We start from the raw sequence: 22,260 nt of genomic DNA, 5'->3' as shown, positions 1-22,260 counted from the left end.
GATCGGCATCCGTGATCTCGCAGAAAGTCGTAACCACAGTGTCGTAACTGATCGTGAACCGAATCCCGTTGCTTCGTGCTTCTACAGAATGTACAAACATGGCATCGGTAGCCGCATTCGGTCTTTATTTAGGAAACACCTCAGCCTGTTTGGCGATATTTAAGGTAAATTGTGACTGGATAATTTCTAGCATAACTGGATATTTTTTGACGGGCGGGAGGCGCATTTTCGTCTCATAATAACCAGTCAGTTCCAACCATTTTATCACTGGAAGATAACCGCATGTATGACACATGGACGCGCTGCCTCGTTCTAACCTAGCCAAAACGTCACATCAATAACCCTGATTCAATCAATTTTCACAGGATGACAACGTTGACGTCGTCGCAAACGAAGCCGGCGAGCGAGTCACCGCGGCTGTGGTCGCCTTCAACGAAACCGAAGAGGTGAAACTCTATTTTACGGCATATCTATAACATTTTTAGGTTAGGATCTGCTCTCGCATCCTTTCTTTCGCTAGTTTGCCTTGAATTATTCGCTCCCCTGCCACTAGTGTTTTATAAATTTATCCTATTGCAGCGTTGTAACGTCTATCCATTACAATTTTCAAGGTGATCGGCTTGGCGGCCAAGGCTGGACTCTTCAGGAATGGTCCGGTCTCTGTATTGAACAATAAGAGATTAATGAATAAAAACATTGACGAGACGGAGCTGGAGTTAGCAGTAAAGAGTAGCACCTGTAAAATAATAACAGAGAAAGACACAGTACAATATTTAATAAAGAGGAATGAAAGGATGGAGAAAATACTTCCCGTCGAAGTTGCAACTAGAATATTCGAGGTCATGTACAGTATTTCCACTACCGCAGCACATGATGACAATGAGCACAACGTCGTACTTTGCGTTCCGCTCAGATTCAGTTCTGCTAGCATTCAAATGTGGAGCAAATCTGCCTCCTCTGCTGGGTTCAGAGTTCTACAAGTTATTAGCGAACCTGCTGCTGCGTGTTTGGCCTATGGGATTGGTCAAGACAGAAAAGAGTCAGGGTTTGTAGTTATTTTCACAAGCCTGAAGGCTCGCTCCCAATTGTACAAGGACCTTGTTATCATTAATTTTATTTCACAGATACGTGCTAGTCTACAGAATAGGAGGTGTGAGCAGTGAGATCACATTGGTCAAAGTAGTCAGTGGCATATACCAGATTGTATCGACGTCGTACTACCACGATTTAGGTGGTAACAAGTTGACGAAAATTTTAGCTGAATATTTGGCAGGCGAGTTCATGAGTAAATGGAAATTGGATCCAATGGAGAGCAGGAGATCAATGTCAAAGTTGAATATAGCCGCAGAGACGTGTAAACATGTTTTGTCGACAATGTCGACAGCGCACTGTTTTGTAGAATCTTTGTGCGACGGAGTTGATTTTAGCTATAATATAACTAGAGCTCGTTTTGAGAACCTGATAAATTCAAACATATCGGAGTATATTGCACCCGTCGACAAAATATTAAAAGAAACAAAACTGGGCACAGATGATATAAGCAAGATTATACTCAGCGGAGGTACAATGAAGATTCCAAAACTTCAGGAGAAAATTGGCGCCCTTTTCTCTAACGGTGAAGTGTGCAGTGGAAAATGGAGCCCTGACGAATGTATGGCGATAGGTGCGGCTATGCAGTCAGCCCTTCTGCTTTCCCATGGAACATGGGATGAGAGTTTACAATCCACAAACATGGAAGTAAACGCCCTGCAGAAATCCCTTTACATACAAATCGAAGAACTCAAACCAATTATTATACCGGCAAAAACAGTCGTACCTATAAAGCTACAAACACGTGTAGAAGTACCTGAGGTCAAAGATGGAAAAATAAACCTCAAAATATACGAACAAGACTCGGAGGATGTAGCAAGCCAAAAAAAAATCGGACTGGTAAGAATTGATATAGTGCAAAATTCTGACTGCTTACTTTTTGTCATATTGTTGTTTTTTTTTGGTCCAAGCCAAGAGCAGTTGCCAGCAAGTGAATATTTTTCAAATGTATACTGTTCTTTGAAACATCTCGTGTGATCGTTTATCTTTCATTGTCATTTTCAGATTTGCATACCAGCCAACAGCGGAGCTCAGCTGAAAGTTGATACGGATTTAACCGAGGCCAGTTTAAATGTAAATATAACTGATGCTAAGTCTGGCCAAAAATCATCGTTTCGTTTTGGCATACATGAAGATGATTCTTAACTAAATTTGACCACTTAGAGTTTTAACTTATGTAATTATATTATTAACTGCCCTTAATTACTGTTGAAATTTTAATAAATTCAGCAATCATTTCGTAAGTAAAATGTTCATTTGCCATTTCCTGAAATTAATAAATTATTAGATATTACAATAATTTCTGTACCTCAGAACGGGGATAAATTTTTGGTATTGAAACAGCATAATAATACTCAGTACGCATTTAGTAAAACAAAAATATACATATATATATATATATTTACTATTTACATTTTAAATTATACAGGCAGTGGTAAATAAAGTTATTATTCTGCAAAAGTAAATGTCGTTGAATAGTTTTGGGGTAAAGTAAGTACGCATTAAAATTATAAAAATTATATATTATTTTTCCTGCGATTCAACGTTCGTTTTCTTCAATCTTTAACAAATTTCAATATCTAGCAATACTTGACACATCTGGTCGTGTAAATTACGCTGATTAGAAATTTTTATCACTTTTCTAGAATTGATGCAAACGTTGATTTGGTGTATTTCCGTCAACTTTTTAGCGCTATGGGCTCACGGTTTAAAGCTTAAACTGAATAACTCAGTAAAATAGCTATGTAATTCGAATTTTTTTTGATCATTTCTTGTAGTGTATTCTTGTATAACTAACATTTTCTATTATCAATGAAATTCACTTCAAATTGAGTCTCGTTGTAACTATTGCTTGTATTTATAAAAGGACAATTTTATATAAAAACAATAAAAATGCTTAAAAAAATTAAATAATAGAATGACGACAGTCTTTTTCTATGGCGAGAATCAAATATCGACAATGCTAATAGGTATCTGAATCAGTACAATTTCTCTAACATAATTTCAATTATAATTTACAAAGAATATGAATCTCTACTATTCTCTTCTATATTTTGATTGTTTTACTTCAGAAATTTTTATAACCCTTTAGAATTGATGGTAATTATACTTATATATAAATTATTACATCTTTGTCAAAGTGGCAAGTATCATTATAATATTAATAATAGTAAATTTACAGGTATCAAATAATTACATCTACTCGGCATTGAAAATCTAAAATATCCTGTCGATCGTTTTCTGCTTCCACTTTATGTACAATGCTTAATTATATTATTCTACAGTGGGTTCTCAAATGTTATCATACTTGGATTATTGGCTGCAAAGTCCCATCCACAGATGAAAACAGCATACATTTACAAAACCTTCTATCAAACTGTATACGTCGCCCAAATTGAACGAAGACGTCACAAGGTCAGCAGGCTTTCTATACACTGCGCACAATTCCTGAAAAAATGTCATAAGTCGACCAAGAACAAGAAATTTTGAAACCTAAGAAACGATGCGCTGATATTTTTTACTCACCCCTCGTGAAGTGTGGAGATCTATGGTTAGCATCATGAACGCATGCAGGTAACTCGGATGAAGTACAACAACATGGCTAACGTTGCCATCCGGTGCATTGAAGAGTTTATGATGATCCTGGTATTTGTTTATCAAGACTTTGGCCAGAGCCTGGTACCAAGTTAAAGGCTGGCTGAGCAACAAGCTGAGTCTCGAATCTATTTTAGAGAGTGGTTCAACCTGTGCCAGTGTACAGAGTTCGGTAAACTCGAAATAGTTCATTACAGATCTATTCTCGAGAAGTTTATTCCAGAGTAAATGCGTACGGCATTGAAGAGCCCCGTCTTTTATCATAGTTGTGATTCTTGCCGTCGCTGCGTGTGCCTGGGACATGATCATTTGTTGCATCAGCTGTTCATGCGACGAATAATACCCCAAGTAATTGACGGACTCCTGTCGAATTTGTACCAAGTGGGACGATGTGGTGGCAGGAGCGTTAGGAAGGCTTGGATTTTGGGTTAAAGGTGAGCTGGGAACTGGTGGGGGAGTCGGAGCTAGAGAATTGTTTACATCAATTGGGTTATCGGTCTTGAGCTGCTCTGCGAGTTCCGTGTTAGTTGTATCTTGGGTTTCGCTCGACTCAACGGAGCTGGTCAATAGTTCCGTTTTCGAGGTTTTATGCTGCAGCGACGGTACAGGTGAGACTGGACTGGAGCCTGATGGGCTTTCGGCATGTGAGTTGTTGATCGATCGTGATATGCTGTAAACCGTGCGAAATTTTCCAAGCTTATTGTTCTGAACCTCCTTTTTCGGGTAGACTTCCCTCTTCCTCGTCAGCATCAAGTAGTACTTCAAAGTTATCTCTGATTTTTCCAAATTCGGTGGCTGCTCCAGCCTTGATACTATCAGAGTGATGTCAAAGTCGTTGGTGTGTTTCATATCCTGCGCGTCGCAATAACTGACCAAGGGGGTACTCTGCAGTCTTACTAAAATGAACTCGTTCTCTTTGTTCTCGTTGGAATCGCGCGACATACCTAAAACTTGCATACCGCATGCTTTCTCGTTTGACAGAAGATACGAGTACAGGGTTCGCGCCGGCGTCGCTAAGTTACTCACAGTCACTGTATCTGCAAAGCAAATCGTGAAAATAAATACAGCAATCACTGGCTGGGAATTTACAGGGCTCAATTACTCACCGCTGTAGACAAGATTTCTAGCATAATTCGGAGCTTTGCTGTAGTACTTCATAAAATCGTCCAAGAAATAGGTCAAGTCGTAGTCTTCTCGTAAAGACCACAAGCCGTTCCCAGCGATATACGAATGGATACAGCGTAGGTGAAAGTCATACGTGAACGAATGAAGATGCATGTCAATTTTTACCTTGTCACAGGCATCGACGAAACTGAGCATAAACTGAAACAATACGTACAAGGATACTGTTATTGAAGTTGCGTTTTACACAGTAGTCACGGTAATTTCTCGCCAGGACTGAAAAAATTCGACCAAAAAGTGAAAACCGTCATTTTTCAGTGAAACGTATCCTGACGACTCACCTGATTTACTAGAGCGCTGCTTGATTTTGTTTGAAGTCTGCTGCATTCGATCACCCGTACCTTGGCTATGAAGTACGGTTCACGCATCAGAACTTCGAACAATAAAATACCACCTAGCATTGATTTTTGCAGGTAGCATGTGTGATGCGGATTGTGGCCTTGTTTACTGCAATCGATTACATTGACATTTAACAAAGATAGCAAAAAGGGTAGCGAAATAAAAGAGAAAACAATCGTAACACGAATTTCCTACACTTTTTTTGAGGATTCGACTCTGACTGAATTGAATCCCAACGTTTGAAGATACTGTTTATACTCCATCAGCATGGTGATGCACAGCTCTCTGTGCCACTCGGTGATCGTTGCATTGGAAGTGAGGCTTGCAGTTTTGGATTGAGCCTGAGCATTCTGAGGAGACTGTTGCTGAACCATTGATTGTAGAGTGGCGGGGGGCTGAGAGAGAGAATGATCTCTGCTGGCGGCAGACTGCAGTCGCCATTTCGGCAGGAAAAGAAGTGGCGTATGGCAGTAATGAATCAGCCGAGAGTGCTGCTTGAACAGATTTAAAGTAGCTTGGGAGATTGGGATATTCGAATTAGCCGCGCGGCTCTGCCACATTTCACCAAGGCACTTAAAGTCCTCTGGAAGAATAAAAGACAACGTTGATTGAGAATCGTGTGCAAAATGAAAGAACTTTCATACTTTCAATACACAATTCCGGAGATATGACCTTTGGCTTTTTTTTCTCGCTGACGCACGTCCTGCAGATGATAAGCTGCTCTCACCACGGCGTCTGTCGCGCTGTTTACTGGGTGTGGACTACTCGGTTTAGCGTCCCTCAGGACTTGAGATATGCGAGGATTCCATGACAGGGTTGTTGTTTTTCCAATGTTACTGCGATTCGAGCTTCGAGGCCATTCTTTGCCGTCGTTGTGTAAGTCGTTTGGAAATTTGGTCAGAGTTTCCATGTCGGTTATTTGATAGTACGACGGATTTCTGTCCTCCTGAGGGAAAGCCGGTGCTGGCTGATGGTGGAATATTCCCAATTTCTGCATCACTATATTCGTAAATAAACTTGATCTCGACGACAGCCATGTGCCAAGATTCGTCACTTGCTTAGTCAACTTCTCGGAACGTTCCTTCGACCAGTTGTACATGTAGATAATAATCTGTAAGTCAAACAGAGGAAGAAAATTACAGATACCTTGAAATTATTGATTGGAGAGGATATTGCGCAACAAGATTTGAAGTATTCAGATTGTGTAGGCAGAGAACTTCAATTTTGTAGAACTAACATATTTTTTAGAGACCCATCGAATTTCGTAATAATTCCATGATTATGAAAATAAAAATAAAACGAAAATATTCAACACTCACGTTATCGCTCTGTATTTCAGCAAGCAGGAGGCGTTGTCTAGGAACAAAACTAGAGTCCAAAACCAGAGGGTTGAATTTCTGGAGCAATTTTTGACCTGCAAAATGAAAAAGGATCGTAAAAATTTCGAATGTCTTTGTACACACGGTGAAAGAGTGATCACAAATGAAACGTTGGCTTACTTTTAGGCATCAACATTTCAGGTTCGATTGTTTTGCTATGCGAAGCCTTCCATTGATAAAAATTTCTGGCAATTAAGAGACATTTTATCGGACTTTGATCTTCCCTGGTTAAATCGCACGGTACATATACTGTTGGGTCGCTATTATCATCCTTGACGAAGGACATCCAAGAGCTGCTGACACTCTCCATGCTTTCTGACATGTGAAAAGACTTTGCCATGTGAATCTCTTCGTGAGTTGGGTTGGTATCGATGAACGGCTGGCGTCCGGATAGGACAAAGGTCCTGGAAGATGTGTCAGGTGCGTGACCGCGAATCAAATTCTGCAGTTCTTTAGCGATGACAGGAATCGGGTGTCGCCTTTGCATGACAACTATGTGTTTTTTGACCGCAGGTACGTTGGTCTGTAAAGCAAACTGAAACCAGTGGTGCAGCGTAGTGCAATAAACTTGATGGAGTGCCCCGTCTTCGCCTACCTCGTACCTGTTCAGCTGGATAGCATCCAAAATTGAGGGTTTGTATTGTTTATTCTTCACTGGCGTCTGAGTTTCTTTGTGCGCTACTGTACAATCGAATGGAACTTCGTTGGGCAATTCTTCCGTGAGAACAGTGGGTAAGATTTTATATTCCGTGACTAAATCCCAAGTGGCATGCCTGGCTGCGGAACGCAATTTTTGGGTCAAAGATTCCAAGTTCACACGGCCCTGTTTCCAAATTCTGAATTCGATCAGCGCCTCGGGGGACAAATCTGGCTGTAATTTGCCATCGTACAAAGAGCTGGAAACAATTGCTTGAAAATGCTCAACAGTGAACGGATGAGGAAAGTCAGAATCTAGCCATTCTTGTTTACTCGTTGTTATCAAGTCCCCGCTGGCGTTGACGATCCCCACGGCTATGCAAGCGATTCCTTTACTGCCGCTGGATTGGCTTTGATTGTATAAAAATATGTCTGATTCGGGAACTCTTTTGCTAGAATCTTTGGTGTAGTCTTGAAAATGATTGTGGTTTCTCGAGTCAGTGTATTTTGGATTGTGCAAAAATTGTAACAGGTTTTGCCGCAGGTAGTATCCCAAGGCTTCGATGTGAGGTAAACAATGTGGTGGCACTAATAACTGTACGACATTTTCTGGAGGCTGGTATTGTTTCTGAATGAAGTGCACGTCTGCCGGGGTCAACTTGCACATAGGATTCCTGGCGAGCATGATGGACAAAACTTCCAGCACAGCGTCATCTAGGCGATTCTGCAGGACCTGAACAAGTTCGCATTTTACTGCAGGCCCGGCATCAGAAATCCCATAAACCATGAGGATTATCAGATCGTCAGGCTTGTTCAGTAGGTCGCTTTCCTTTTCACCGAAGGATCGGACTCTCGGACGAATATCGTTTGTCCCCAAAACGTCTCCTTCTTTTCCTTTGGATTGGGACAACGAGGTGATGCTGCTGCTCCTAGAGACGACTAGTTTTTCATGACTTTCCGAGAGCTTATTCTGCAGAGGTTTGACCTCGCTTATCTGCTCGTGTAATCTCAGGTAAAACACGTTCTCATTGTTTTCCTGATAGACAAACATGTTGCTGCGATTGTTCACAGAAAAACGATTCAACACCGCGTGGAGAGCTTTTATTCCGCGAGAAAGTCCAGGTTTCCCTGGCCCGGTTTTCAGTCTGGGATGAAGGCAGAATGGTACTTTCCATATTACGGGGCACCTGAACACGCCTGGTGACATATTAATCGAGAAAACTTGGTTTTGGTGCGTGGCGCCTGATTCACTACCCGTTTCACCTCGACACTCGTAGTCTTCGTTCGACTCTGGTTCCAGCAAGGAATCGCATGTTCGTGTATCGTGCAAGTTTTGCAGCAATAGGTACTGATTCACCCGTCGACATATCGCCTTTATTTCGGACATCACCATCTTCGGGATTTGTCGGTAACGATCGACCTCGGGACAAGCCAGTTCCAGGAATCTGGAGTCAGATGCAAAATCAGAATACATAGAATCGAGACATCAACTCGATAGAACCGTACCTGCAATGAAAGTACACGTAAACGAAACTATCTTCGACTTTTAATATGAGCCAAAAATTCGGCATCCGATTTCTTCGTTTGGCAAGATCGGTTAGCCAGTGGCAATCATCATCCGAATCGCTGCTGTCACCTTCGTATCCGTCATCGGTTCCAGTATGACCTTCTCCCACGCTAGATATCTCGGAATGACACCCTGGAGGGTCTCCGGAATCCGTTCCGCTCACTCTGGTTTCGATATCCTGCAGTTGTGGTTCTGCCATATCTTCCAGGAACGTGTCGTCTACATATTTAATTAGCATCTATACATGCTTAACCAATTGAATTCATGGAATATACGAAATAAAAGTTTTCTCACCGTTCGGGGCTACATTTTCCTCCTGGTTACTCGACTCACAATTAACTTCTACAGCGTCGTCACTGCAGCTTTGATTTTTTGTGAAATAAAAGAGAGTTCCTTCCTCGTTGATGCAGTACCGATCGATTTCCAATTTCCTCAATTCCTCCAGAAATTTCGGGCTACAATGTTCGGACGGAAAGACAAACTGCAGTGGTACTTTGTCCATTGAACAGCTTGGCCTCCCAGTGGATTCGGAAACGTGTCTTGCGACAAGATTCAGGGTATGTTCTGTAGGAATGGTTTGATCCAGCAGTGCTGTCGCAGTTTCATCCCTCAGCAGCCATTCGATCTCGTCGACCAACGTGCAGACTGCGTTGTGCTGTCTTCTGGGTAGATGTTGAATTCTGTCCTGTAAAGCGTCGGTGCCAGACATTTGTGTGTCATAATCAGGGCTGCTCTCGCTGTTTGTCGTAGTGCTGCCAGCCGAAGAGGCGCTACAGAACGAAGTAGTTCTCAACCCTGGACTGCGTTCCAGACTCACATCCAGAACCTTCCTCGGAAGATTGAGGCATATTATATCCAGGGTTATTTTCATTTCTGCCGGATTATGCTCCTCGAGCGGAGTTTCGAGCTTTTCTACAATATCTGTGAAGCAGGTCGGCAGCAGTTTCACCGGCGTAGTCGACAGACTGGATCGTGTATGCACCGAGCAACTGAGCTGCAAGAAAAGGGGTTGTTCTTGACTTGAACTATCGTCTTCCATCAAATCACAGCTTAGCGATTGTGTCGATGCTAGACTGGAAAGTTTACTTCCGTCCTGAAGACTTGCGCCAGGCCATGTTGAGTACAACTGATTCCCTGTGACGAGAAAAAAAGGTATTAATACATTAGCTTCAGTCGCCTCGTCAAGGCTTCAGGTTGATTAGTTGAATTAGTACCGTTTTCATTTCCACGGTCTGCCTTACGATCGATAATTTCTGAAGGGAAAACCAGGCCATCCACGTCTTCTTCACTGTCGCACCTCAGGAGGTCCATTCTCTCCTAAAAAAAAACAAATCAAGTTTTCGTTGAGTTTTTGATTGTTCTACATTGCAAATTAAATACCAAACAGAAAACTTTCAAATTTATGACCATTAGCAGCTTTAATCAACTATTTAATAATTCAAAAACAATCCTAGGTCCCAAACTCTGCTTAAAATAAACTTTTGAAAATTTTGCATCATGAAAAGATTGTAAAGAAGTCTGAAGCTGGTATATTGATATCCAAATGAGAAAAGTAAATCCCAATCTAAACCTTTGCAATCAAAACAAAATTATTGTACAACCTACCCAGACATGTTATCTTTCGCTCAAATTCTAGCTATGTTATAAAAAAAATTTAATATTTAACATTAGTTTGTTAATATCATGTTAATTACTATATCATAAGCAATGAATTCTAGTGCCAGACGAGAGCACGGTTTTTATGAGAATCTGTTGCTGGTTGATAGGAGCTTAAATCCAGTAACATCTATTAAGCTAGAGATTGTAAAATTTTCTAGCAATAAAAATATTCACTCAAAATTCGCATTTTCTACGTTGATTATTATATTGCGGAGCACGAAGAAAATTTGATATTTTACCATTTTGTCGAAATTCCAGTGTAGAGAGCAGAAATAAAATTCCGGATGAGCCGGTACAGCTCTGAAAGCACTGTTCATTATTTTTTCAAACTTTTCTGTTATCAATTGATGAAGGTGCTTCACAACATTGCAGGATAGCGCAGCACGCGAGGATTCTGGAACATTTTCAGTGGCCGAACTTAAATGCTGACAAACCGAGCGCAAGTAGTTTGTTATGTTAATTTCTATGAGAGCTTCTTCGCACTGCTCAACCGCCGCTTCCATGTCTTGATAACTCAACGGACGTTGAAGAGCGAGTGATTTGTACACAGCGACAACGTAGCACTGACAATGAGCCAACTGAAGCAGTTTGCAATGCTCGATCATGCTTTTGTGATCTGAAATAAAAGATCTGGATACAGATTCGTATATAGAAAAATGTATAACAATTTACGGTTCCATACCTCCCGTAATGTTGTCGGAGTCGTCGCTCTTTGGCTCTGGAGAAGAAGGTTTGGTATCGGCCCCCGATTTTAGGATGATGAAATCTTCTCCGACCAATTGGCCAGATTTGTACGTATGGTCCTGGTAAATATCTTTGACCCGCGAAGAGTCGAGTTTGTTGACCAGGGTGTCGATTAGCGTTGCTAACGGACAATCGTAAACGTATATGGGCAGAGGTGGTCCTTGTTTGAAGTTATTTAGAGCAGATTCACAGCGTTCGCTGGGCCTCGGTGTACTTAGCATTGTCGCTGTTGGGCTCGAAAGATTTGAGCATACGTCCAAGGCGTGAGAACTACCTACGCTTTTTACCGATCGTGAAGGAGTCAAATTTTTATCATATTCTCCAGCATTAATTGGTAGTGGATCGTTCTCGTCTGTACAATCTGTGTGACTGGTATTCTGGTTGCTCTGCTCGTTGGGAGAGAAAAGTAAGCGCAAGTCTTCTTCTGACGACGGAAGTATTGTGATAATAACGTGCGTCACGCTGATACCTTTGACAAAGCATCTCCAAGTCGGTCTTCGAAAATTTGTCATTGATCCATTCATGTATTCTTTGCCTGAAATAACAAATTTCCATAAACCATAGAGTCTTTGCTGAGAAAAAACAGATGTTTCATACGTCAAATAAAGTTCGGCGTGCTTAAAATGAACTAAACTTGCCTAAATGTGGTGAAATGCTAAGCGGTGAAGCGTCGTATCGAGGTCGTGCTAACAGCATTTCTGTAAACCTCTGCGATTCGTCGGCAGTAAATATCAATTCTCGATTATGAAGCCGCTTAATGTGCTCTATGAGCCCTTCGACCAAGCACTTGTTAGCTCCTTCTCTTTCCTCGCCGTTCGGTCCTAAAGAAGATACGTTACCATATAAGTTAACAAAATAATATTTTGAACTGCAAAAAATGAATTACCTATTTTAGAATTATTCTCATATTCTCTAAGTGCGCAAATTTTTCCAAAAATCTGAGGCACGTGCAACACTCTGAAGTTGAAAAACGAATTCTGATACTAAAGTATGAATTCCCTGGTGCAAAACTAAAGAGTTATTGAATTTTCTTAATTGATAACGGACCATCAGAGAATATGGAAAACAAAAGCTCTGCTTGCTGGCACTTGGGCAAGATGTTCAAGACGTCAAAAGTGAATGGTATCGACCGTATTCGATCATTGGCATTAGATAGTTCTTGATTATACTCGGCAGGACTCGGCCTTCTTGTCGATCTGCCAGCTGCTGATCCAGTGCTAGTTTGATTCAACTGATTCGCAGTCAAAACTCCGCCTAATTGTATATCTCCACCAATCGCTTCGTTCAAAATCATTTGACTTAATAAATTCAGGTGTTCCAGAGTCAGAAGCGCGTTAATGCATTCTTCGTCAACTTGAGCTATCTGAAATAATCATGAAAAAATAGGAAAGGTTTTAGGATATTTTAATTGCATCAATTTCTTACAGTAAAAAATTCTCTTGACAAACATACAACAGGCCTTGCTTTTGATGGTAAAATCAGTGTCACAGTTATTAAAAAATTATCGTTTAGGGTGTCGTATTGTAGAGAAAGAACAATGAATGTGCTTCTATACGTAACGCTAAGCAAATTGTAGAAAACGTTTATTCCGCCTGAATATTGTCATCTCGTTTATCTAAATGCAATACAAGGCGAAGAAAAAAATTGAAACATCGTGATCAGGTATATTTGCGAGAGAAAAACATTTATTACATACAATCGTACTCTTACATGCATGGATAATAATAAACAAAGATAGAATAATAGTGTCAAACTAAAAGTAAAGTCATTTCGCTCTTGTTAATAAAGTGTAGATATTTACAACGTTAATAAGCGCAGGTATCGCAAAAGTCAAATTAAAAAATAAATAATTTTCATTCATTTTTTGATTGAACGGTAATTGGTTTCTCTCGAACGGATGCGGTGAGGAATCTGTTCTGTTAGTGGAGTTAACGGCAGCCAGGAATAAGTTGGAGGAGTTGAATCTCACTTTAACACAAAGCGAAGAGACCACTACTCCACTTGAACCTCGCCGCCTACGATATTTCAACTTTAGTGCAGCTGAAATTTCACCGCAAGGTCGTCTAAGTAATACTCGCCATGGTATGAATTGTAGATGGAAGTTAATCCGATATACCAAATGGTCGATAAAATTCATGGGAGAAAAATTGGAACTGCGATAAATTAGCCATGCGTAGCCAATTTGTAGTCGCGTAAGTCTTTGCAAGTCTTAACACATAGATAATACACGACACATCATTTTCATAATAAACCAAAGTTAAACCAAAAACACAAGGATTGAAAAAATCGAATTAAAATCTATCAGACAATTTTGATCATTTTTACTAGAAGTTTAGACTAGTTTAACGGTAATTTCTGAGCCAGATTATCTTCAAAGAATTGGTGTACGTCACTCCTTTGAATCGCATCTTTAAATTGTCTTTTCGTGAACGTTGGTTTACACTGTTCTTCATTTCCTCTAAACATAACAAGACCGCCAAGCTGCCGAGGAAAAGTCGCATGACTATGAGCTGGAAGAGTTAGATCTGGCAGATTTTTGGAGCTCAGTGACTCACTGCCTAGATCCCCACTTCCAACTAAAAGTCACACGGGTTGTTATCCAGGAACCGAAGAATCGGAGGTTTTTATAGAAGAAATTTCTTGAGACAAAGATGACAACCACCACCTGCGTAACGCAGCACAATATTTACTCCGAGATATTTTTTTCGCCAAAATTCATCCAATTTTTCGGATAGCGAAGCACGGAAGAGTCTTACAAAAAAAAAAAGAAAAAAAGAAAAAAGAATCCGGGGTAATAACTAAGAGACGAGTAGTTGAACAGAATAACGAAGTATTGATGTTAATTTGACACCAGTGAAGGATATAAATTATCTTTTAATGCTGACTTATTGATTGATTTGAAAATAGTTTCAGCGATTTCAGTGAAATTTCAGACAAAATTAGAGGATAACATCTGCAACTAAACTTGGAAAATGGCTTTAGAGGATCAAGAATAGTTTGATACCATTTCCTTTTATACGACGCACTGATCGATTTGAGTTGGAATAAATAAATGAAAAAATTAAAGTTATCGCAACACCTCTTCGTTGTTCCGCTCTTTATTCATGAATAATTCACTTTCATTTGCTCGTTCTTGTTTGAAGGTAAACTTTTTTCAACACATTAAACCGTTCGGTGCGGCGTGAAGAGCTTGCGACGAGAGACGTCCCCTTAGTTGCACGAGTTGCACGGATTGTCGAGCTCGAAGAGTGGAGTTTACATCGATATCGATAACCAAGAAATAGGTACTGTACGACGATAAAGGAGGAGGATTGAAAAGTGGACGACTAGTGGGCCCAGGTGATGATCTGGGCCCTATTTATACCTGTTGGAACTGATAGGTGAACCCCATTCGGGGTCCCTGGAGTCGATAACCAGCCCCACCTCGATACTGATAAGGATACGACGTGACAGACGCCTAGCTGGGTCAAAATCCATCATCGCCTTTTCTCCTCGATTTTTATCACAGACTTGATAATATCGATGAACGGTAATTGAAAATTTCATTTATTACATAAAAATGATTCGCGTACTGTCAGTTTATATTCCTATGAAACGTGCCAGTTTCAAATCTATGAATCCCTGAGTCATATATTGACACAACTATGCCGCAATTTATTTTACTTTTGTAAATATCTCATGGTCAGTTGTTATCAGTATAAAGCGTGCGTTAGAGGTTTCTATTCATTGCAATGAATTGTCGAAACGTTTGGTAATTGAGACTCGTTGATTTTTCAGGATCGAAACGAGAAATTGTTTTTATTTTCTTTACTTTTCTTTTCCAAGGCGATGAAGATTCGGCAACTGTTGCTATTACTGCGACCTATTTTCCGAGGAGAAAACCCTGTACTTATGGACTATGTAGCGCAGTGACCAAGAATTGGTGATCCGGTGTTTAGATATCATTTCGTACATATCGGTATCAGCTAAAGCTTGGCCAAGAGAATTAGGCAACGACTTAGGAAATATTTAAACGTGTCTTGCGCCGAGGACGGAATTTAAGGTGATCCATATTGATTTATTTAGATGATAAATTCACTGATCGCTTGCCTAAATGGTCGATTTTTTTGTCTGATTTTTTTTGGTTGGTAATAGTAACTTTCCTGGAATGCCGTTAAGCGTGTTACGATCGAACAATCCCAATATTATTCAATCAACAAAAATGCGAATTAGCTGATCAAGGTTTGAATAAAAATAATTACTCAATGCTTATCGAACCTTTCTATCGTCATCCGCACTGGTCGACTTTGTAGATAGGTGATATCTCATTGCAGAGATTTTTTCAACTGATTATTTACACTTATGTAAGTCTGAAATAGGTGGATATCGTTCTGAGATTCCGAGAAGAACAATACGTACGAAAATTAATTTTTTTTTCTATTATATAAAAGTAGGTATCAGATACACTTGGATAACAATAAAAGGAAAAAAGAAAAACCTATACGATACGTATCGTAAGCGGTGTAAGATGCGAGTTAAATTTTATCTGTGAAAGTAAGTAAGTTACGCAAGGTGAGAGTTATGGCAAGGGATGAACCAGTGGACAAAATTCAATGTGTAAAACCAATAGACTGCACAAACTTTGGTAACTGCGCGGCTAATGTTTGCAGAGAGATAGATAGGTAGACGTACCTACCTGACAAAATAAACCACTTCAGAACGCCACTAGCCCGGATAAGTTTTTATGTTATTGATTACACAGTTTATCAAGACAGCTTAAGATAACTCCTGGCTAAAGGAACTCTGGAAACACTTTTCAGCTTGGCAAGCTTGCACGTTTTCAATTCGTTTATCAACCAGCGATATTATTACAGCGGAAAAAAAAATTTTTATATACACCTATATATTTAAATTATACATATCTATATTAAACTGGTTGAAAAAAATTTACAGGTATTTTTTTTTTTTTCAAATCATCAATAATTGTAGGAGGAGGGAATAAGACACCTGTTGTAATTTTATCCTTTAATATTAATATTTATTGGTTCCTAAACGCAATTAATTATTTTTCATTTAGTTAACGTGAGAAAATAATTTTAGTTAGTTCCGAATTTTGAAGCTGAGTAATACGAGGCTATGCACGTAAATTTGCTTAAGGCGACAATTAATTGAATGACATGATTTTATAGTGGTTGAAATGGTTGAAAAAAAAAAAATTATTGTCTCATATTAATTCAACGGAAACTGAAAAATTGCGTTCAGAAACGACTAAATGTAAATAATCAGGGATTAAAACATAACAGGTGTCTTATTTACTTTTTCTACAAATATTAAGCATGCGACATTGAAAAAAAAACAGTCGATTTTTTTGAACCAGTCTAATCCATATGTATACATGCAAATGCGCAGCTATGAGTTTTGTCTATGCTTTCAGTAATAAAAATCGATTTTTCTATACATTTTCCACCAACTAATTCTTACTGATTTTTGTTAATCAGAAAAAGAAGCAAGAAAGCAGACAACGATTAATTAATTCTACCTTCAATCCTGATACGTGTAAATAAAAATATGACGCAACTGATGTATTCAAGGATTCGTCGATTAGCATCATTGATGTTAGTTTTGAAAATAGGGTATAAGGAGGCTGATAGGTTTTTTGATGAGGTGCCATAATTTCCTTATCAAGTCAAAGTAATCAGACGTATTGTCAGAAGGTTGTGTAACTAATGAACTAAGATATGATATCTTCGAGACTGGCTTGAGGAAATTGGTTTATGATATCAGTGCGCATTGGCTTAGAATGAATCAATCGACCCGGTTAATTCTTTGGGTATAAGAATTTTATCGGAAATATCTTATGTAATGGGACAGAAGATTTGAGTAATTCTAATACGCCTGTAGATTAACTGGTTTTGAAAAAAGTAACGAACATTTCTCGCGATCCGGTTCGAGACAATTATCGGTTACTCGGAAAAAGCATTAACTACCAAATAAAATCACTTTCACGTTTAATAACTGTGACACAGATTATTTTCAAAACACGTAATTACGGACCTCTTTGTATCGAATTTGACAAACAGATGTTTCCATTCTAGTCACCGCATAGAGCATTATTTCCAAAAGATGAATATTTTCAAAGTGAATCAACGACTGGGTTGTTATTCCTTAAATCCTGTATGCGGGGACCGAAATTTTACAGCGATATGATAACTAGAAATTAACTCACCGCATCCGGTATCTGGCGATATTGCAAGGCGTGCATGTAAGCGGCTGTTTGTTGTATAGGGAGCATCGTGTGGCCGCATTGAGGCTCGATCCAGACTTCTGTAACTATTTGGAAGTCACCGCAACCTTCCCCATCGTCGTTTCCAGCTTCTCCATCTCCGGTACCTGAAAAATGTGAAACAACAGATCGATGACAATCTATAGCGGAATGAATTTTGTCCCTCATTTCCAATCTCCTCACATACCTTCGTCAGTGTCTTCATCTGAGCCGCTATCTCGTTCTGATGAGGGAGACGCTATTGTATGAGGCGGAAAAAGAACGTATTGAATGACGCAAGGATGTATTGCATTGTCGTTCGCAGGTCTTTGCATTTGCACCTCAAGCACCATGTTGATTATTCCAGCAGACGAATGGGCGAAACTAAAACCTTCCGTGAGCCTCATCCTGATGAAAAAAGACACTATAAGTTTCCTTCTTCTTGTGGGCAAGAAATAATACCGAGTACGAGAGTAGACTTAACCTCCTTGAGGCACAAATTGCAAACTTACTCCGAAGCTTCCTGATTATGGAAATGAAGAATATAGAGCAATACATATATATACTTAATTTGTAATTGTTGATAGTATCCTGGCAATGGCGGTGACGTTTAGCCTGGGCCAGGCGACGTTAGGAACTGTTTGAATTACTGGCTTTTTTACAGCCCACAACCACCTGCTGTGATGGAGATACCTCGATAAAGTCGTGATCAAGCAGCCGCCAGGTATGGGTGAAAATCTGGCAGGAATAGGCTGCGTGCCGTCAGGAAAAACGACGGTGTTCAGGTCGGTCGGCACGCGTTCGTATCTAATTAAAATTCGCTCCAAGGGTTTGCGCAGGATGATGCAGCACGGAGTTTCTCTCTGCTCGGTTGGTCGATTGGGCAGCGTTAACCTTGACAAGCACTCGAGTAAATCGACGACCACATTGTGCCGAATGACGCCTTCTGTCCCGCCAGCAAAAGCTATGTTCAGTACTACACAAGGAGGCTTGCAGCTGACTCGTATTAACGAAAACGACACTGGCGGTTTGTCAATTTCCTTGAATATGAATTGCACATATGTGTGATATTCGACGAGCACAAATGTCGCCCAGTTTTTCAGCATCGCGTACAAAACAGCCGCGGCTTGCCGACACTGAACACTTTGGAACCTTCCGCTCTGATTAGCAAGGTGGAGATGACGTGGCAATGGTCTGTCGTGAGAAAGCACCAGAGCAATCCTTTGGGAATGCATCCAGCGTGACCATTGCGACAGATCGAGAAGAATGACCGGTCGCCAAATTTGTCCAAACAACGAACAGGCTGGGTCGCTGAAAAGATGACGATGCTATTAGCCGATGCTCCTGAAGCCTTTGAGTCATAGTCGTAAGTAATTACCCATTTTATATCCTTTTTTTTTGTATATTTAGAGAAGTTTTCAACATATTTCTTTGCGGTTTTGGTATTTCTGATAGTATACTAATAGGTTTTCAATACTCGAAAGTAATTATTACGATATAATGTAAATTATTATTGTAAGAACAGATTGATTGACAAAAATCATGAAAATTGAGGGAATAATTCATCCCCGGAAAAGTTACACCTCTACACTTAGATATGTTTTACATAAATTATAAGTTTTTGGGGTCGCTGATTACAAATCTGAAATAGGATGTTAAGAATTCAAGATGGCGGACAAAAATTTCAAATTCGATCAAATCGGGAGAAAAAACTCCGTGTCTGGGTTTTTAGGATCGCTCAATACGAATCTGAAATGATATTTGGAAAATTCAATGTGGCAAACCCAGTCAGCGACTTCGAAAACTCTTGCACAGAATATTTTGACCGTACTTGATCAAATTTTAGGTTTTTGTTCACCATGTTGGATAGGCCATCTTGAATTTTTGAAATCTGATTTCAAATTCGTAATCAGCGATCCCAAAAATCATAGAATACTACCTCGTTATAAAAGTTGACTCAGCACAATAATGTGTGACTCAAAGGGTTAATCGCTAGTTTAGTGTTAATATTTTAATCAATCACCTCAGTAATACTGAACTGCTTGACGGATAAGTGGGCAAATAAAATACAGGCATCCCGCTTCTGATCGTGTCAGGGACGTTGTACCAAGTCCACCCTGAGCCTGGAAACCAACTAAAGTGCGACAACATATCGTCACTATCTGTCAAAGAAGCGAGAGCTCCCCAAAATCTGGAAACAACACTCTGGCGGTATTGTGACTTGATGGGCTTTTTCGATACACAGGTAATGTCGTGAAGGAATTCATACGGTGCTGAGAAAAATGGAAAATGTTAATTTCTGTTAATTTCTGTTAAAAAAGACAGTCGAGTTGCACTTAACAGGAAATATTTGAACTTCAGGCACCATGCTCACCCTCAATAGTAATGGTGTAATGTATAATGTTGGATACAGTTGGCAGCTTTGAGGGCCACGAGCAACTGATCAAATATTCCAAAAATACGTGAGTTTGCCAAGGCAGAACAAAGCACAATTCCAAGCAATTGTCCCTCAGTCCGACACGCTTGATCAGATATCCTTCACGCAGTCGACAGCACAAGAGGCTGCTCAAAGTGCAAGTAACTTTGTCATCAATTTGTTTCTTCCTGAGCAATTGAGGAGGCCTGTTTCCATGAAACAACGGATTGCTGGTATGCCATTCATTCGGCCTAGACTGCATTTGCGACGGATCACATGTCATGGTTCGATATAGTTGCCAGCATAGAAAATTTCTATGATAAACATTCATACTTGCTTTTTCGTCGAAACTCTATTCGAAAATACCCCTAAATTAGTTGTCTTTGCGGTATATTGAAATAAGCTCGATTTGAAACAAGGAAAGCATGACTTACAGCTTGCGGTACGAACGTCATGTAAGTGCCTAAAGTAGCTGTTGCCAAGAAACGGAGGAGGTCTTGGTATGGGACTAGAGCATTTGAGCAATGAGGGTGATAGGTGCTTCCCACGTGCAAAAAACTGCACGCCACTGTCGATGCACGTAACTGCTGAACCAAAGAGTCCAGAACATGCACATCGGTCGCCCCTACAATACCATCCGACACTACAACCAGATCTGCAAGCAGCAATGAATGAAATTTAAACAGTATTCCTACGGTCTTCCTACTTTTTTATATTCCACTACGTCTTACGCCGTTATTATTTTTCATCTAATTTATGTGAAATACATTTACTCACTAGCACAACTACATTCTGGGAGAAGGGCGAGAGCGAGCATTCCATACCGCAGCATATTGATGAAACTGGCTTCCGGAGATACCATTGATATATTTTTTATGGAGTTGCTGTTACTCTGTCCCGCACATGTGCCTCCTTCCTCAAAGAGGCCACCAACTAGTCTCTCGCTCTCGGACCTCAGCGTTTCCAGCTGTTGATTAGCTATGGCCGTGACCAGAGCTACTCTGTCTTCGAGAATGTTCAACTGCTTTTCAACAAAGCGTGTAAGCAACGCCACATTTTCCATGTTCAGGAGCCAGCCCTGAACCAAAACTTGCTGTGCAGGACTAGTGAAAAATGGGGTGTGGGCTATCACAGTTACATATATCTCAGGTCTCATCACACGCTCACTTCCAGGGACCACAAACTGTAACGAAACATTAGAATCTTCAATCTCACGGCATCTCTATGATGGTAAAACTCGGCAAGGCTTGAGTTTCGCTATGTGAATATGAACGGATTGCACACTCACTGGTCGCGTTATACCCTCCAGGCACCGTTTGGTAGCCATGTAAATTTCGTCCATTACTACTTCACCGTGTTGTATGTCCTGAAACCGAGTGAATTGGAAATGGTGACGATCTAAGTGTCAAGTCGCAGGTTCCAATTCTACTTACAACAGTGGAAAGTGAAGGGCTCAAGTCGAGACTGATTACGATTCTATACTTGTGAGCTAAGAAAACGAGCGACGTGTTTGTTGTTATTTTGTACTGATACCGATAGCTCGTCTCTCCTCGCCATAACAGCGGCGGTTCAACTGGCAGTGCAGAGATTATTTCCAGCTCTGGTATTTCCTCGTTATTGGCTCCGGGTCGCTGTATTGTTATCGTGGTATTCAAATGCTCCAGCATCCATTGAGCACGGACATTCCTCGAAATTGGAAAACCCTTTTTCATCAGCAGATAGACAGTTTCTGCTTCAAGAACGGCTTTTTCCTACAAAGGAATGGTATTTCCGTTTTTGATATTTTCAAATATCCCGCCCCCCACCACGAATCAACATAACGATTCAGAACGAAAAAGAGACAAAACGGAAACAAAAAGGGATCAATTCGTCTCACTTGTCAACTTTAAATATAATAACGAAAGAATTGACGGAATCTCAAGTCATGCAATTGGTTCAATAGATAAATATTAATTTTTAGGTTATGTTCAGATAATTATTACTTTTTTGTATTAAAAATATTTTTCTTGGTTCAGGGGATTCAGGGAAAATATCACCGGGTCATATTGTGCAGAAATATGTTCATCATTCTTACCTCGTTTTCCGTGTCCGTCTCCATGGCTTCTGTATTTTTTTTCATCGGTTATTCAGTTCCATAATGATGAAGTACGCAGAGCGAACTACCAATGCCATACTTTAATATATTCACTGGCGTATGTTAGCGAGATATTGACAGCGCTGCAAATTTTTTTCAAGCATGTATGAGATTGTGCTGTTTATACTGATATGAGGTCAAAGGTCATGTATTTCTTGGTTTCTACACAAGTTTCCATATTTTCATTACTGAATAAACATAACCAAACATATGTTCGTGGACGATGGTCACTTGACGTTTCTCCCTTCCTGCCTCTCCCGCCCTCGGCGGTCGAACAAT

General features: G+C 40.1%; 2 protein-coding genes across 3 annotated transcripts; one reads left to right on the top strand and one right to left on the bottom strand.

Moving 5' to 3' along the window:
* Positions 1–33: 33 nt before the first annotated feature.
* LOC107224433 (heat shock 70 kDa protein 14) lies at positions 34–2,983 on the top strand. 2 transcript variants are annotated; one of them, XM_015664482.2, is made up of 5 exons: positions 34–164; positions 366–446; positions 612–1,045; positions 1,125–1,929; positions 2,095–2,983. In XM_015664482.2, the coding sequence occupies exons 1-5, from the start codon at positions 99–101 to the stop codon at positions 2,233–2,235; spliced, it is 1,527 nt and encodes a 508-aa protein (XP_015519968.1). In that variant the 5' UTR covers positions 34–98; the 3' UTR covers positions 2,236–2,983. The 2 variants fall into 2 exon arrangements, with proteins under 2 accessions (XP_015519968.1, XP_046597014.1); XM_046741058.1 differs by lacking the exon at positions 34–164 and having other exon boundaries at positions 366–485.
* On the bottom strand, positions 2,439–22,238 carry LOC107224429 (KICSTOR complex protein SZT2). The gene is made up of 25 exons (XM_015664477.2): positions 21,922–22,238; positions 21,281–21,598; positions 21,136–21,213; positions 20,625–21,030; positions 20,282–20,502; positions 19,806–20,199; positions 19,455–19,704; positions 18,002–18,742; positions 17,640–17,839; positions 17,396–17,559; positions 12,238–12,553; positions 11,829–12,011; positions 11,129–11,725; positions 10,686–11,062; positions 10,002–10,104; positions 9,082–9,921; positions 8,727–9,006; positions 6,705–8,665; positions 6,525–6,619; positions 5,878–6,316; positions 5,401–5,788; positions 5,148–5,313; positions 4,791–5,007; positions 3,616–4,721; positions 2,439–3,537 (listed from the first exon to the last, which is right to left on the bottom strand). Exons 1-25 carry the CDS (start codon positions 21,964–21,966, stop codon positions 3,403–3,405), a joined length of 10,020 nt encoding a protein of 3,339 aa, XP_015519963.1. The 5' UTR covers positions 21,967–22,238; the 3' UTR covers positions 2,439–3,402.
* Between the last annotated feature and the right edge of the window lie 22 nt (positions 22,239–22,260).

The sequence above is a fragment of the Neodiprion lecontei genome, chromosome 5, assembly GCF_021901455.1.
Source record: "Neodiprion lecontei isolate iyNeoLeco1 chromosome 5, iyNeoLeco1.1, whole genome shotgun sequence".
NCBI lineage: Eukaryota > Metazoa > Arthropoda > Insecta > Hymenoptera > Diprionidae > Neodiprion > Neodiprion lecontei.
This window is presented reverse-complemented; position numbering and strand designations above follow the sequence as displayed.